Below are 17,212 nucleotides of genomic sequence, written 5' to 3'. Positions count from 1 at the left end.
TTAAGGAACTAAAAACGGTTTATATTAATCATTCTATTTTGTTTTTATATTTCACTTATATTCTAGTTATTTACTATTTTTTTTCGTAAATTTTTAAACTTATTATGTTATTAACTTTTTAGAAAAATATATGGGAAAATTAATAAAAAGATGCCTTTTATAGAGCAGGAAACAGCATTGGCTTTAACATCATTATTATCTTCTTTAAAACATACAGATAATGAAATTCGAATGAAAGCGGAAGCATCATTACATGAACAATGGATTGCACAAGAACCAGAAATTCTTTTAGTGGGACTAGCGGAACAAGTGAATATATCGGAAGATAGCTCAGTGAGTGATATATAAGAGGGGAGATTGGAAGGGTTATATTGATAGAAGAAATAGTTGCGTAGTTTTGCAGTTATTCTTCTTCGGAGAATATCATTTAAACCGATTTCATTTGTAAATGATACAAAAGAGACGATGTTATGGAATATGCTAAGTCAAGATGGGGCGAAAAAAGTTCAATCGTTATTACTAGAAAGTTTTACGAAAGAAAATGATGAAAATGTTCGACATAAAATAGCAGATACGATTTCAGAAGTGGCACATACGCTTTATGATGAGAATGGTATAATAATTTTAAAAAAAAAGGGTTAAAAATGATAATTTGAAGTTGAATGGCCGGAACTTTTGTATATACTATCACAATGTACGAAATCTATGAATTCAGGACAAAGAGAATCAACATTTCGTATATTTGCATCTATTCCAGAGATTTTAAAAAAAGAAGATATAAATGTGATAAAACAGGTTTTTGAATTGAGCTTACAAGATAACGATGTTAAAGTAGAAATTTGGTTTTTTTTTTGATAATTAAAGGTTTTAGGTTCGAATATCATCATTAAAAGCATTATCATCATTATTTACATCATTGGAATCGGATTCTCATGAACTTGTATCATTACTTCCATTGATGTTAGATGTTTTTCCACCTTTACTTCAATCTCATGATGGCGAATCCTTTACATCTGCTTTGACATACTTAATTGAATTAGCAGAAGTCTATCCAAAAATATTTAAACCGTATTTTCCAACAGTGGTTCAATTTTTTGTAGAATCCTTAAAAAATAAAAATCTTGGGAATTCAGCTAGGCAATCAAGCCTAGAATTTTTGGTAACATTTAGTGAAGGCGCTCCTGGAATGTGCCGTAAAGATGAAAACTATGCAAAAAGTGTAATATATGAGTGTTTATCATTTATGACGGAAGTAGGAACAGAAGAAGGAGACAAATTGGATGAATGGCTTGAAACAGATGATGTATAATATGTTTTTTTTTGTTTTATTTGTTATTAATGTTTGTTTAGTTGGATTTTGCGGAAAGTGAATTAAACCATATAGTTGGTGAACAAGCAATGGATAGACTAGCACGAAAATTGGGTATTTAAATATATTTTATTATTTTGTCGAATAAATTAATAAATATTTAGGCGGAAAAGTTATTCTTTCGATTGTCTTTCAATGGTTACCTTCTCTTATAAGTTCACAGGATTGGCATCAACGGCATGCTTCTTTAATGGCAATTTCTGCGATAGCAGAAGGTTGTGAAAAGATAATGAAAGCAGAACTTGGTCGAGTTTTAGATATGGTTTTACCATTGCTTAAAGATGCGCACCCTAGAGTACGCTGGGCAGCGTGTAATGCTATTGGACAAATGAGTACAGATTTTGCTAAAACAATGCAAAAGAAATTTCATAAACAAGTGTTAAGTGAACTTATTCCTGTTTTAGAGGCACCTGAACCAAGGTAAACAATAATATAAACGATTTTTTATATAATATTTTAGGGTACAAGCTCATGCTGCTGCTGCTCTTGTAAATTTCTGTGAAGAAGCCGATAATAAAATTTTAGAGCCATATTTAGATGATATCCTTAATAGACTTTTATATCTTCTTAAAAATCAAAAACGTTATGTTCAAGAACAAGCAATTACTACTATCGCTACTGTTGCAGATGCTGCAGAAAAGAAATTTATTAAAGTAACTATTTCATATTTAACAAAATATTTCTGAATTGTTTATAGTATTATGATTCAATTATTCCACTTTTGATCAATATACTCAATCAAGCTAAACAAAAAGAATATAAGCTATTAAGAGGAAAAGCTATAGAGTGTGTTACCTTGATTGGTATAACTAATAATTTTATTTCACTTATATTTTAATTAGAATATAGCTATAGCAGTTGGAAAAGAGAAATTCTCTTCAAATTCTGATGAAATTATTCAAACTTTAGGTTCAATTCAAAGTATATTGAACAAATTACATATTTTGCTTCTAATTCTATTAGATACAATTACTGAGCCCGATGATCTTCAAGGGAGTTATCTTATTGCAGCTTGGGGTAGGATATGTAAAGTTATGGGAAAAGATTTTATTCCTTATATGGGGGCTATTATGCCTCCTCTTCTTCATTCAGCTAAATTGAAGCCAGATTTTACTGTTTTGGACGGTAAAAGCCTTATCATATTTGATTATTGTTTTATATTAGCATAGATGATGATAATAATGAAAAATATTTACAGGAAGATGGATGGGAATTTATATCTCTACAGGGCCAACAAATTGGAATAAAAACTAGTGCGTTAGAAGAAAAGTGCATTGCAATAGAAATGTTATTATGTTATGCCATAGAGTTAAAGGCAGCATTCGAACCATATGTGGAAGAAATACTTAAAGATATAGTAATACCTGGTTTAAATTTTTATTTTCATGATGGCGTCCGTTCTGCGTCAATAAAAGCTGTTCCTCAGTTATTATCTTGTATAAAAGAAGCTCATGGTGAAAATAATTCCAAATTAATGTTGGTATGGGAAACATTATTAGATAAAATTATTAATTTGATTAAAACCGAATCTGCAATTGATGTTTTAACTGAATTATATCAGTGTTTATATGAATCTATTGATGTAGTTGGAAACAATTGCTTAAATTCGGAAAAAATGGACACATTTATAACATCATCAGAATCTCAGCTTCAAGATTATATTACAAGAGTTCAAAAAAGGTATCATGATCATCAAACTGATGAAGCCAATTTAGAAGATGAGGATGTTGCATCTGCTATAGCATTAGATGATGATCTTCTTAGTGAAATGAGTAAAACTTTTCATATAATATTCAAAAGACATAGATTGTCATTTCTTCCTCATTGGGAGCGTTTATTACCTTATCTTGATGAATTTGCAAATAATCAACACGATCCTAATGCTAGACAATGGGCAATCTGTGTAATGGATGACTTAATCGAGTTTACAGGTCCAGATGCATGGAAATATAAAGATCATTTTCTAAAACTTTTATCTAATGGTATAATTGATGATGGTATATCTAGATTATATTCTTTTAAATAATTAATTGTTCTTAGCACCAGGTGTAAGACAAGCAGCTGCATACGGTATAGGTGTTGCTGGTCAATATGGCGGAGAACCTTTTTCAATGATATGTTCTGCTTCTTTGCCTCATTTATTTCGTTGCTTTGAACGACCTGATTCTAGAAGTGAAGATCATATTTATGCCACAGAAAACATTTGTTGCGCTATAGCAAAAATTCTACGATTTAATTCCTCTAAAATATCTGAAATAGATAAAGCTATTGAGTTATGGGTTAAAACTCTTCCCGTTACGCATGATGAAGAAGATGCGCCATATGCATATGCATTCCTTGTGGAACTTATTGAAAGGTATGTTTTTTTTTATGATTAAAAATTTCAATTAATACTTATTAGAAATCATGTTGCAGTATTATCACAACCCGCGCTAGTTATAGATGCTATTGCGCAGGCATTAGAATCAGAAGTTTTACAGGGTCATATTCTTGATAGAATTCTAAATTCAAGTAAATTATTTTGTCGGAAATTATCACAAGAACAAATTAATATGATTATTTCTAATATGCCATTGGAAAGACAACAAGTAATGGCTTCTTATTTTTCCTGAAATATATTTATTTATCATTGATCTATATAATTGTTTTATATTAATAAGTTGTATTATTATATTGGATAAACATTATTTAAAAATATATCTAAACTATATTATCCAAAAACAAACTAACACCCTAATTGTTTACAAATAATGACCAATCATGAATTTGTAAAGTATTTGAAATATTCATAAGTGTTTCTCTTGTTGAAAATTGTGTTTCTTGCATATCAAATATATTTTTTAAAATATTTAAATGATTTGGATCTGGATTAGATATTAATTCTGATATTCCAAATGATAAATTCTTTAAAAAAGAACTTAAATACTGTATTTCTATGAATGGAATATTTATAGATATAACAATATCTGTAGATTTTTCATGTAAACGTAAAACAGATAAAAAAATCGCAACATATGGCACCAATAATGGATCTTTGGCTTCTTTATTTACATAATCTGACGATCGCTTATCATATTTATATATTTTTTGTAATCCTTCAAGAAGATATACTGTATATCCACTATTATGTATAAACAAAAAAAAATAATTTATACAAATATAAACCTTTTTTCTAATGTAATACATGATAAATTTATGATTAAACTCTCTTCTGATTCATTATCTTGTGCTAAACTATCAAAATGAAATTTTGATGCATCTATATCATCTACAGGTGCAATTTCTAAAAGTTCAATCATAATACTTCTTTCATCATTAATATTTACTAATACTTCTTGATGATCTGGTATTTCTCTGAACTGACTTAGTAAAATTAATACATTTTTTTAAAAAAATATAAATTCCAATTTTAACCTAGCATCTATGAAATCTTGAGGGAGTTCAGCAGTAATAGCTCCACCAAAAAAATATCTCAAACTTGTTAAAGGCATAATGTAATTTATTAAGAAAAAGAAGAAAAAAGACACTTTAATATAAAATATTTCTTGTATATTATAAAAAACTTAAATTTTAGATAATATTATATAGTTTTAAGTATCTTTTTAATATATAAAAAAATTGTTATATAAAATCCATTTAAAATAAGTGATTAAAGAATATTTAATAGACAATGAATGATTTTTGAAAGGTAGAAATAGATATTATTTTATATCATTAACATAACTATAAATGATGCATGAACCTCTAAGAGTTAGAAAACATAAATATTTTCGATAGAATATATAAAAAGTATAAACATTTAGAATCTTTTTTTTAAAGAGTCTAGTATTTTTTTCTTAGTATATCATTTCCTGTAATTTTTAGATATTATGATTTATCTGTTTCAAACAAATATGATATTTTTCTTTTCTTTTCAAAAGCAGGAATACTAGAAAGAGTTAAAAATAACTTTAATTTTTTTTTTAATACATTTTATCTTTAGAAGCATCATCACTGCTTAAAGCACTATCGCACGATTCAACCAAAAATTCATCGACCTCTCTAATAGCATCTTCCCAGTCGATAGTACCGACTTTATTTTCACTATTTACAGATTCAAAAACCTCATGTGTACCTTTATCATCTAAAAATAAATTAGTTAAAAGTAAAAAATATCATTGTATATCTAGAATTCTGATTAGTACCTTTATTATCAGAAGAAATAAATTCATATGAATCATTCATATCTAATAAAGGATGAAAATCCCCTTGAAATTGCATATTATTAAAAATATCGTTTTCAGAAAATGAATGCAATAAGTAATCGGATTCTGGCAATCGTTTCCAATGAGATATAGAATGGAGAAGCCAATCAATAGATACTATCTTAATATTCTTTTGTTGAGCTTTTTTTACTTTAGTTGTACGTATCTAATATTAATTAGAAATTCTTCTTTTCTTTTTTTTCAAAAAAAACTTTTGTAGCTATCAAATGTGTCACGTTATTAGAAATATTTATAGCAATTTGAGCTCCAAAATTTATGGCCCATTGAGCAATATTAGAACTTATTATTATTTATAAAAAATATATTATATCCAGAAAGAACTTACCTTAAAACATCAACACCCATAGGTATTACACCTGAAAATAACAAAACAGTTCCTTTTAATACATTTTCTTTAAGCGCCGGCATTATTATCTTGATATCCAGTTTACTTATATCTGGATCATAATTTTTTTGTAAATTAATATTTTCAAAAAATGATGCAATCAAATCATGTTTTTTTCTCGTCTTTAAAAGCTTGTTGTATTCTTTATAAAATTCTCTATGAACCAATCTTAAAGATGATTCTAAACGCTGCAATTCTGTATCATTATTATGAAAGAAAATTTTCTCAGTCGGTTTTTTGAAGAATTCCAAATGGTTTATTCCATTAAACGATTGACCAGTCTTTGTTTGGTCATTAACAACAACTAAAACGTCCTGATTTCCAGAAACCAGAGAGTTAATCTTATGTTCAAACATGGCCTGTCGAAAATCATCTTGTAAAACAGTATTAAGATCATTCGCAAGCATATCATTATAAACATTATCATGAGTGGGTATAAAAGGCGTTTCAGGAGAGTATGAAAACATAGTTTGTTGGTTAGTCGGAGATGTTTGTAATGCGGATAATGAAGCGGGCATAAGTGATGATGAAAAATTATGTAATGAAGGCTTTATAAAAATAATTAAATAAATGTCTACTTCATAAAAAGGAAAATCATACCTTATTTGTTACAAAATCTCCATTAATATCACCAATTCCAACAAAAAATTCATACGGCGTAACTTTAATCAAATTTGGACTCCATTGCCATACATCTGCACGATCATCAATAATAACAACCATACTTGTATCAACAGGAAAGAGTCTTTGTATATTTTTTTGCGTAGTATCTTAAAACAATTTTATAGAAAAAAGTAGAATGATAATAATACTTACTTCCACTTTCGTCTCGACTTAGAATTCTATCTCCAAAATATTTCTTATCCTTATCAATTAATTGAGCGATTGATGCTGCATACGCTCGTGTTCCCATTGTATAAATATGCATTTCATATAATTTACTAATATTTTCAAGAAATTGTTCAAGACCCGGTCGCATTTTAATATAATACCAACTACCTATACTTGCATTCCCCTCTCTAAGACAAAATGTTTGAACATCTCGAACAGCTGCATAATGCTCAGAAGATGGATCTGATAACCATTCACCAACAATAGGATCTACCGTTGCATGAAGAATCGTTTGATCAAGATCAACAATTAACGATAACTTTGTTTCATTTAATAAACGTTCTGCTGTCTCCCGCTCAAGTCTAGCCGCTTCTTGTCGACTTACTGTCAATTTTGTCGCATCATGTGACATTTGAATCGTCGCTCTTGTAGAATCCGAAAATCCCATAAAATCCTGCTGCGTAACATCCCTACCACATGTAGCACATAATCCATGATATTGAACCGAATGAAGACATGGTTCTATAATAGAAAGAATACGTATATATTGATCTTTAATCACTACCCCTTCCCTTACAAACCAGGAATCAACTACCCCCTCAATAGGACTCTGGAAAACATCTACATATTCACGTGCAACATTCCGTTCTGACCCATCTTCATCATATTCCGTAAATGTACCTTGATATCTATAGGAAAGCAATAAATCATGCTTTTTCACCGGCTGAAAAACCTTTACACTAATAGAAACAACAGTAACAGGAAATCTTAGCGACGGAGGAAGATAAACGTATGTTGGTTCCTGGTTCATACGTAAAAATAAGCGACCGTTTGTTCTTCAAACGGTCGCTCCCTAATCCACCATTATTAACCCGTTTTTAACCGTTCAAAAACGAAATACCTAAAATACCCGGTAAAAACTATCAAATAAAGGTCTTTCTGCTGGGTTTTCTGACCTTTTCTTAGCAAATTTAGACTTTTTAAATACTTTTTTATTTTTATGTCGTCGATCTCGATAACTCAAGAAGCCATATAAAACAAAGATTTAAGTATAGAAAATAGATAAACCCATAAATTATTCATAAAAAACACTGAAAAACACTGAAAAACACTAAAAATACCTTTCAATTGAAGAATACTACAATAACAAGCCTTTTTCTAATAAAATTTTGTTATTGTTAGAAACTTTATATTTTGAAAAAAATCAAAATATAAAAAGAAAAAACTGAGAAAAATAATATAAAACAAACCTATTTTAATTGGTTTTGTTCCATTTTTATCAGTTATTTAATAGAATTAAAGCTTTAGCCCTAAAAAAAAGGCTACCGAGAATATACACAAAATTTTGAGTATTATAGAAACATTCAAAAAAAATGGGGAAAAAAAAGATACAGGTATGATATTTGAAAAGAAATACAAGTGTTTTATAAATATGATTATACTTGTATTTATATTTGTATTTTTTTTTCTAAGAAAAACTGACCATTTTATGAAGATTAAGAAAATTATGGATCCTAAGACACAGATTGTAGGCTAAATACATAAAATATTTTGTAAATAAGAATATAAATGAGTTATAGACAACGTTTTCAAGGCGCAGGAACGGATTATTAAAAAAGGCATATGAATTGTCAGTTTTGTGCGGTATTGATGTTACAATTCTTATATTTGATGAAAAAAACAAGTGTCATGTTGTATGTATAAAAAGCGAAATAAGTATAAAATATGCTAATTATACAATCAAATAAGTATTGTTCAAATGAAAAGGAGAATGCAGCAGAAATTATGATGCAAAAGTATATTGATAGACGATTTAAAACAGATACATCAAAAAAACATAGTGAATCTATTGGATTAGAATGCCAATTGGACAAAACTATACACGAGAATGATGGGTTAGTTATTTTTTAGGAATTGGATTAAATTTGAAATGAATATAAAATAGGTATAATTTGAATGATAGAAATGAAAGTGTAGCAATTGTTCAAACATATCAAGTAATGCGAAATGATAATCAGAAAAAAGGGACGTCTCTTTCATATATTCCTTCAGAAGAATGTTTAGATGAAACAGACAAAACAGAAGGACTTTATGTAAAATCGAAACGAACATATCATGTATATACTGAGTCACCTAAGAAAGAAGTAGAGACAGAATATCGAAGATCAGATTCATATTTTCTTGAACAGTTTCAAAATGAGTTTATAGATCAATATCAAAACAATAATCTTCAAAGTGATTATACTAATCATACACAGTCAACTGCCAATTCTAATAATACATTTTTCCAATCTTATCCATACACATATATGATGAATAATAATTGTAATTTTGGAAAATCGGTTCCTAACTTACGAATGTTCTCAAGTCTTGAAAACATATCTCAAAATTCTGCACCTATGGTTCACAATAATCGGATAAGTCCTATCTACAATTATTTACATCAAAAGTCTCCAGAACTCCTATTATTTAACTCTTTAAAAAAATTCAATAACCAATTGTCTTCAGACTTTGAAATAAATAATCAGAGTGAATCAAATATGTTAAACAATATTATGCAGGAACCATATAAAGAAGTAACTTCAAATCCTTTATCTCCAAATGACGAAAAATACAACATTCCAAATGGAATTTTGACAGATTTTCAAAACCATCTTTATATTTATGATTAAAAAATCTATTTTATTTTGAATCTATATTACAACAAATATTTATTTTGTATTTAAATTGTAATTTTTGAAATTATATCTGTAGATGTTTTTATATTATTTCTTTTTACAAATAGTTTATTTATTTAATTTTTCTAAAGACTCTGTAATCCTATTAAACTCTTCTGATTCACTCCAAGACATTTGACCTTTCCCTTTTAATGTCCTAAGAATGCTTTTTGCCTTAAATTTCCAATCAGGCATAATTAAATTACCCATATGATCCTTCATTGAACCAAAAGTTTCATATGCATCAACCAATTCCATTGCAGACTTTACAGTTCCTATCCATACATCTCTATTAGTATTTATATTTGCTTTAGACGTCCAAATATTATATGACTTTATATAAGCTTCTAAAGCATCAGAAGGATTTTTTCTCCAAATATTAATTTTAGCAACAAGACTCCATAGTTCTGGTTTTGATGTTATTAAAGGAGGTATTATATTAGTTATTAACTCAATAGAATTCTTTATAAATCCCTTTTCATCTCCAGTATATTCATTTTTAGTTACTTCATGAACAAGTATTTCCAAAATTTTTATATCAATAACATTTTCACCAAGCTTTTCCCCTCTTAATTCTATACATCTACGCATAGACCTTATCACTTCATTCCATTCAAGCATATCTAAAGATAATGTTAAATAATTTTCCCAAATTCTCCATGATTCATAACAACTACTAAGTGCTTGCTTCAATGCATTCCATGCATCTTGCTTTCTTGGTGGATCATATTTAAGAAATGACAGGGACAAATTGTTCCAACTTTCACCATCAGATGGATCTAAACTGACACAACGAGTAAAAGCTTCTGAAGCTATCTGCCAATTACTTAATTTTAAGTGACAACATCCATATGTAAACCATGCAGAATAATTTAAAGAATTTATATCTAATGATAGCTTAAGTGCTTCTGCACTTTTTTCAAATTCTTGTCTTGAATAATAAAACATCCCAAGAGATTTCTGAGCTTTAGCATATCTGTTGCCAGAAACATTCCATGCTTTTATCCAATGATCCGGATTTTGCTCTATATCACCAAGCAATGTCAATATTTTAGGATTCTTAGGTTCTATTGCAAGTTGTGAAACAAGAACATCAATTGCTTTATCTTTTTTATCTAATGCATTCCAACATATTGCAATTTTTTCCCACATTTGCAATCTTTCAAAAATCTCTAATGCTGATCTAATTATTCCAATAGACATGTATCTATTAGCCAATTCCTCTTCTATAGCCCAGCGAGGAAGAAGTAAAAGTTGCCATACATACATTAGTCTTTGTTTTGTAGATGCAGATTCTTCATATGAATGAGGTTTTCGCAAGAATGATGTATTTTTTGGCATATCTTCTGAACAATCTATATCATCTAGCAATTGATCAACTAGAACTTGTAATTGTAATATACTTCGTTCCATAGTTCTTCCTTTAGTAATCTCTAATTCAGAGCGAATAAAAAGTGCCATACTGTGCACAGTCCAATTCCTAGGATGTTTTAACACCCTGTCAATATATGATGCCATTTCTTCCATTGTTAATCCATCATTAGGATTCGTATTTTTAATCAAGAGAGTTAATGCCAATAAAATACATGAATCCAAAGGATTAAGAGAAGGTGGATCATTAGGATCAATATCTTCTAAAGACCTTGGAATACATGAGTCTTGGTGATATTCAGAAGAAACAATTTTCCCAGATTTAAAAGATATTGTTTCAAGAAGCGTATCATCATTTAAATCAAGTGTTTTAGGTATTTTCTGATTTCCTTTTTGTATTTCCTCAACCTCTTCATTTCCCTTAGCAATTAATACAAGTTGACTTGTATCAAATGTTTGAAATTTAGTTCTACGTCCTAGAATTCCTGTTAAAACCCATTTTAACCCAGTTTTTTTTGAAGCATCTTTAATAGTATCAAGTGCTTTAGAATTCTGCCCATAATATGATAAACACAGTTCAAGCTCAAGTAAATAACATGCATAAACATGAGATTCATGTTTTTTACATTCTATTTTCATTTTTTCCATGTTTTCAAAAATACAATCATGAAGTATTGCTACCTTCTCATCCAGAATACGTTGATGCATAAAATCCACTCTTGCTTTCCACCAAAAACATGTTTTGCTGTATTTAAATGTCTTTGAAAGTATAATTTTTGATATTAATAAAAAAATTGAATATTGCATAAGATGATAAGGATAAGCACTACCGATTTCTAGACATTTCAACGCATCTTTATTCAATTGCAACTCTGAATATCCCATTTTCCACTCATCTGGCAGTAAAATATATGAATCAAATACTGGTTTAGGTCCTGTAAAATGGATCTGTATAAATACATGAATAGATGAAATTGCAAGCAAAAGAAGATGTAATTCCCCCTCCAGAGTAGGAGGGTTATCTGAAATTCTATCTTCAATGTATTTTTTTAGCTTATGTGGTCCGGGTTCTTGTATAATATTAACATCTTTGTAACTTTTCTTAAAAATCCTCTGTATTTCTGATGACAAAAATACTGTCTTAAAATCACCATCTATAACTAGCTGAATTAACCTTTCTATCCCGATATTTATGTTTATATTTTCTCCTTTGAGTAATGCCCATTCTAACATATAAAAATCTTCTTTTTTTAAATTTATAGTCATTATTATTAAAAATATGCAATTATTTGTATCCTAGTTCATTTATATACTCCCAATATCATTCATTTTAGCCTCAGGCAATGTATATATATATATCTTCTTTTTATCTTTTATATTAAAGAAACCATTAAAAACATATAAATCTAATTAGGAAACTAAAACTTCTTGCATCATCACTCATTCCTTAATATTTTTTCATTTTTTAACAAATGACATTTTTCATTATACATAAATTAAAGACACCTTTATATATATATAAATATTAAAAAAATATCTACATCTATTATACATAGAATTATTCCTATTTATCATTTAAATCATCATAAATACACTATAAAATTCATCATAATCTATTGTTCTGTTAAATATCTTGCATTTTATCTCTTACTTTATTCTTGTTCAATTATATAATTTATATAATTCATTATTTATCAATTTTGTTTCTAGTTTTTCTATATACATTATATATCTGGCTCTAAATCCAGAAAACAATTATAATATATATACTATTTATAGCACTTTTTCTATAAAATACGTTTATTCTTAAAAACACTCTTAAAACTTTGTAGCTAACATTGTTATATTTAATATTATTCTATAAATAAATGATTTTAATTAAATATATATAAAATTACTTAAACTTAATCTTGATATTCGTTTTTAAAGTTATTTTTACATTATTCTTTAAAAATAATCATATTATTCTTATATCTATAATGTCATAGAAATTTTATTCTCATCTTTTTAAAATACTAATTATATTTTATTCAAATACATTCACTTATTACATTTTATCAACAAATTTATCTCTAAATACAAAAATAAACTCTACATTATCTTAATTTATATCTTTTATCTCCAAAACTCCCCGTTTATAAAAAAATCAAACTTCAAACTTAGATCTTCCTTAATTTTTAAATATAATCCCATCTATTCTTATCTGAATTCTAAAATATCCCTTTTCAAACAATAAATTACTTCAAATCCCTTCTTTATTTTATTTTATTAACATTATTCACATTTATCTATATTTTCTCAATACTCCTCTAATTTTTCTCTTTAAAATCTATTTTAACAAAATTAAACTAATCAATTCTTCTTATTACTAACAAAAACTACTTCATTCCTTCATTATTCATACATTTCTTTTAATAAATTAAAATACTAAAACTTATAACTCTTCAAAAAAAAAAAAAAACATAAAACATAACAAATATTTTGTTTTCTATTATAAAAACCCTCTAAATCTTCATTTATCTACTCTTTTTCCTCCAAAATTTCATGGCTTTATTTTCAACCGTAATCGATCAAATCAAGGCCTTTACTATATTTTACAGCAAAAAACAAACTGCAGATTAAAATAGAGTGTATTTATCAGTAAAATAAACATATGACAGCACAAAATAGCATGAGATTTGGTCCAGAATGGTAAGGAATGGGGGTAACCCTTTTTTTCCGGAGAAAAAAGCTTAAATATATGAATTTTTAGGATGCGTCAAGGACCTCATAATAATGTAGTAGAAGAAGGATTAACAGCAATCAGAGGAGTTCAGAACAAAGAACAGGATGAAAAGGAGCATCAAGAACAGATATCATATCTGTTTAGTCCTTCATTATCGCAGCAACCTAATAATACGCCAGAATCACCATCTACAACATCACCGGGTTTATTAAGATATAGCAAGGAATTTCTATTGTCTATATGGAAGGATATGTTTATGTCAGAGAAGGGAATTAGTAAGCCGTCAGAGCTTAATCAATTTTCTCAGATATCAAGTGATGAAGTGATAGCTCCGGTATCATTATCGGAGATGAGTGAAGAAGAGAAGAAGCTTTTTATAGGACCGGTTAATAGTGAAAAGAAGAGGAGAAATGTAGAATTAATGAATAATATAATATATGGGAATTCACATTTTTATGCAAATCGAGCATATTCGCCACGAAATGAGCGATTTATAAATAGTTCGAGATTTGATCAAAAAACAAGAAGTAAGGAGGGATATGAAGGATTTAGAAATCCACGTATGCAAAAATCTCGAGAATATTTTCCTAATACATTTCCTTCTGAAATTTGGACGCCTGGACTACGAACTAACACAGAAACACTTGTAAATAATATGCTTTCTAATGGAAATAATGAAGTTGTTCCATCATCTATTAAATCAGAGGAATCAGAACTTAGAAATGCATATACGAAAGAAAATAGAAATATTTCATTAAGTAAGGGTATTGCAGATTTGTCTATTTCACAAATTAATACACCTTTTTTATCATCTGATTCTATGCGTTCACCTGTAGAAAGTATAGGGTCTATTCCAGGAAGAAATATTTCGAGATTACAATCTTTGGGCATGTTTGAATCGCAAAATTCCTCAAAAATTTCACCCACATCAACATCACCTTTTCAATATGATGATTCTGATGATGTACTAAAAGAAGCAATGGAACATATTTCTGAAGATAAAGATAAATCACTGGAAAATTTTCAAAATAAACTTAATACTAATTTGGATATTAATAAATCTTTGGAGAATATGCAAAAAGAAAAGACACAATTTTTAGGCCTATTTAGTCCTTCAGATTCACCATCTTTGAACAAAAATAGCAAGATTGAAAAGCTTTTTGAAAATCCTCAACAATCTAATTTCTCTCAGCCATCACCATTGCAACCTCCTTCTAGAACACCTGTTATGCCTGATAAATTGAATTGGCTTTATAAGGATCCTATGGGTATCACACAGGGTCCGTTTTCTAGCTTAAAAATGCAAGATTGGTATAATGCAGGATTTTTTCAACTTACATTATTGGTAAAACAAGTCAATGATGAAGATTTTGAGCCCTTGAGTTCTTTAATAGCACGTGTTGGGAATCAAAAAGAACCGTTTTTGGCACCCTTTTATACCAAATTACAGGCTATTTCCCCTGTAGACAACTTTTACGATACGGTTAATGATTGGGATTCACCAGGACTAGAATCTAAATTAGATCATCATCTATCTGGAACTACTGCTCTTGGTAATATAAATCCTGTAACTCCTACAAGTCCTGGATGGAATCGACAAACACAATTTCCCAAGTCATTTTCTTTTGAATCTAATTTAGCTCCAGATCAACATAATTCATTAGAAAGTAGAAAACATGAAGAATATTTGATGCATCATAAAAAGAATTTGTTTCAACAACAACGATTAACACAACTCGCTATTCAACAGCAAAAGCTCCAGAATATCCAAAAACAAACTCAAAATCAACAGGAAAGACCAATGCAAGTAAATTTTTTAAGGAAAAATGAAACATTTCCTTTAAAGTTAACAAAAAGTACAACATCTGAACCCATTGTTAGAAGTAAACCTTTGGATGAGTTAAATATTCCAAGAATCGATGAAGAAACTCCAGAATTCTCGCCACATTTTAATAAAACAGTGGAAGAGAAATTATCTAATTTAGATCCTATGCTTTCTTTTGTTAATACTGAGCAAAACGATTTATTAAATTTCACCAGAAGTTCTTCAGAAATTATATTTTCAAAACCAGAAACAATTCAGTTTACTAATTCTAATAATATACAAAAACAACCTTTTCAAAAGAAAAATGGAATGTACTTAAAATCATCAAATACTAATCAAATATTAAACCAGCCTTTAATAAAACAAAAAGAGTCACAAAAAACTCCAATACATCCTATTTCTCCATGGGCAAATGTTTTAGATGATATTAAAGATGTTTCATTACGTGAGGCTCAGGGATCTGAAGTCAAGGATTCACAAAATTCTACGCAAGATATATTTTTAAATTGTGAATACTCTAAAAAAGTAAATTCGACTAAAAAAGAAGCACATCCTATTATCAATAGTCTTCCAGAGACTTCAGCATGGAGGCTTCCAAATAGTATTTCTGAAAACTCTTCAGGTTCTATGCCAAGTCATAATTTAGGTCCTGCATGGCAATCCCCTGGCATTATTGTTAAAAAATCTCTTGCCGAAATACAAGAAGAAGAACAAAAGGTGAAAGTAAATAAATATCAAAAACAACTCACTATAAATACCATGGCAGCGTCATTATCTTCCAAAAATCATACTACTCTTCTAAAAAAACCATCTCAATCTCCCTGGATAACTGTTGGACCAGATGGCCGATCAGTTTCACGTTCTTCTCCTGTAACATTATCTTCTCGTACAAATATTGAGGCATCTAGAATAAAAACGGAAAATTTAGACCTTAATCAGAAAAAATCGAATGTTTCTAAATTCTATAGTACACAACCTATTAACCAATCTTCTAATTCGACTAATTCTAATATTTCTGGTAATTCAACAAAAAGTAATTCAAATGATTTCTTTAATTGGTGTAAAAAGTCACTTAAAGCATTAAATCCTGGAATTAATTGTAAGAACATTATGTTTTTTTCTTTATTTTTTTCTAAATAATATCAGTGGAAGATTTTCTTCAAATGCTTATGTCGCTTCCTGTTGAACCTAGTCAAGAGACTATTGAAATTATTTCAGATAGTATATATGCCAATAGTGCAATTCTTGATGGTCGTCGTTTTGCAGAAGAATTTGTTAAACGAAGATTAGAAAATATCTCTTCAGATAATGAAACCCTTGAAAAAAACATTGGCGTACAAAGTTGGACTGATGCTTTAAAATCACAAAAACAAAAGGAGTCTGAATGGAATTCCACATTTAAGATTGTTTCAAATAAGAAAAATAAAAAAAGAAATTGAAATTAATATATGGAAAATTTCAAAGTATTTGAGTATTTGCATTATATTTTGTGATTTTAAATTTTAGAAATAATTATCCTAAAAACTTTAAAAATTGAACATCTTTATAAAAATATATTTGATTTGTATGTTAATATTTATTAAATATTTCATTAGGAACAATATAATATTAATTACTATATATAATTTTATTTTTTCAAAATATTAAGAAATATATACTAATTCCCATATATATTAATATTTTTATAACAATATATACACATAACCTTTAATTGTAATATTAAA

At 28.4% G+C, this 17,212-nt stretch overlaps 6 protein-coding genes across 6 annotated transcripts; 3 read left to right on the top strand and 3 right to left on the bottom strand.

Moving 5' to 3' along the window:
• The first annotated feature begins 104 nt into the window (after positions 1–104).
• Positions 105–4,027, top strand: T552_02199 (hypothetical protein). The gene is made up of 13 exons (XM_018370752.1): positions 105–333; positions 388–613; positions 659–831; positions 872–1,303; positions 1,351–1,423; positions 1,474–1,789; positions 1,830–2,022; positions 2,067–2,172; positions 2,219–2,290; positions 2,333–2,494; positions 2,539–3,366; positions 3,410–3,725; positions 3,771–4,027. Exons 1-13 carry the CDS (start codon positions 151–153, stop codon positions 3,979–3,981), a joined length of 3,291 nt encoding a protein of 1,096 aa, XP_018225641.1. The 5' UTR covers positions 105–150; the 3' UTR covers positions 3,982–4,027.
• A 59-nt stretch (positions 4,028–4,086) lies between these two features.
• T552_02198 (hypothetical protein) lies at positions 4,087–4,903 on the bottom strand. Its single transcript, XM_018370751.1, has 2 exons — positions 4,535–4,903; positions 4,087–4,490 (listed from the first exon to the last, which is right to left on the bottom strand). Exons 1-2 carry the CDS (start codon positions 4,666–4,668, stop codon positions 4,103–4,105), a joined length of 522 nt encoding a protein of 173 aa, XP_018225640.1. The 5' UTR covers positions 4,669–4,903; the 3' UTR covers positions 4,087–4,102.
• A 288-nt stretch (positions 4,904–5,191) lies between these two features.
• On the bottom strand, positions 5,192–7,707 carry T552_02197 (hypothetical protein). Its single transcript, XM_018370750.1, has 7 exons — positions 6,836–7,707; positions 6,620–6,789; positions 5,960–6,567; positions 5,826–5,913; positions 5,554–5,779; positions 5,339–5,492; positions 5,192–5,297 (listed from the first exon to the last, which is right to left on the bottom strand). The coding sequence occupies exons 1-7, from the start codon at positions 7,659–7,661 to the stop codon at positions 5,237–5,239; spliced, it is 2,133 nt and encodes a 710-aa protein (XP_018225639.1). The 5' UTR covers positions 7,662–7,707; the 3' UTR covers positions 5,192–5,236.
• A 505-nt stretch (positions 7,708–8,212) lies between these two features.
• On the top strand, positions 8,213–9,558 carry T552_02196 (hypothetical protein). Its single transcript, XM_018370749.1, has 5 exons — positions 8,213–8,244; positions 8,346–8,378; positions 8,431–8,544; positions 8,600–8,745; positions 8,796–9,558. The coding sequence occupies exons 1-5, from the start codon at positions 8,224–8,226 to the stop codon at positions 9,520–9,522; spliced, it is 1,041 nt and encodes a 346-aa protein (XP_018225638.1). The 5' UTR covers positions 8,213–8,223; the 3' UTR covers positions 9,523–9,558.
• A 37-nt stretch (positions 9,559–9,595) lies between these two features.
• Positions 9,596–12,217, bottom strand: T552_02195 (hypothetical protein). The gene has a single exon (XM_018370748.1). It carries the CDS (start codon positions 12,202–12,204, stop codon positions 9,637–9,639), a length of 2,568 nt encoding a protein of 855 aa, XP_018225637.1. The 5' UTR covers positions 12,205–12,217; the 3' UTR covers positions 9,596–9,636.
• Positions 12,218–13,545: 1,328 nt separating this feature from the next.
• T552_02194 (hypothetical protein) lies at positions 13,546–16,968 on the top strand. Its single transcript, XM_018370747.1, has 3 exons — positions 13,546–13,629; positions 13,691–16,587; positions 16,635–16,968. Exons 1-3 carry the CDS (start codon positions 13,592–13,594, stop codon positions 16,925–16,927), a joined length of 3,228 nt encoding a protein of 1,075 aa, XP_018225636.1. The 5' UTR covers positions 13,546–13,591; the 3' UTR covers positions 16,928–16,968.
• Positions 16,969–17,212: the final 244 nt, after the last annotated feature.

Source organism: Pneumocystis carinii (genome assembly GCF_001477545.1).
Source record: "Pneumocystis carinii B80 chromosome Unknown supercont1.9, whole genome shotgun sequence".
NCBI lineage: Eukaryota > Fungi > Ascomycota > Pneumocystomycetes > Pneumocystales > Pneumocystaceae > Pneumocystis > Pneumocystis carinii.
This window is presented reverse-complemented; position numbering and strand designations above follow the sequence as displayed.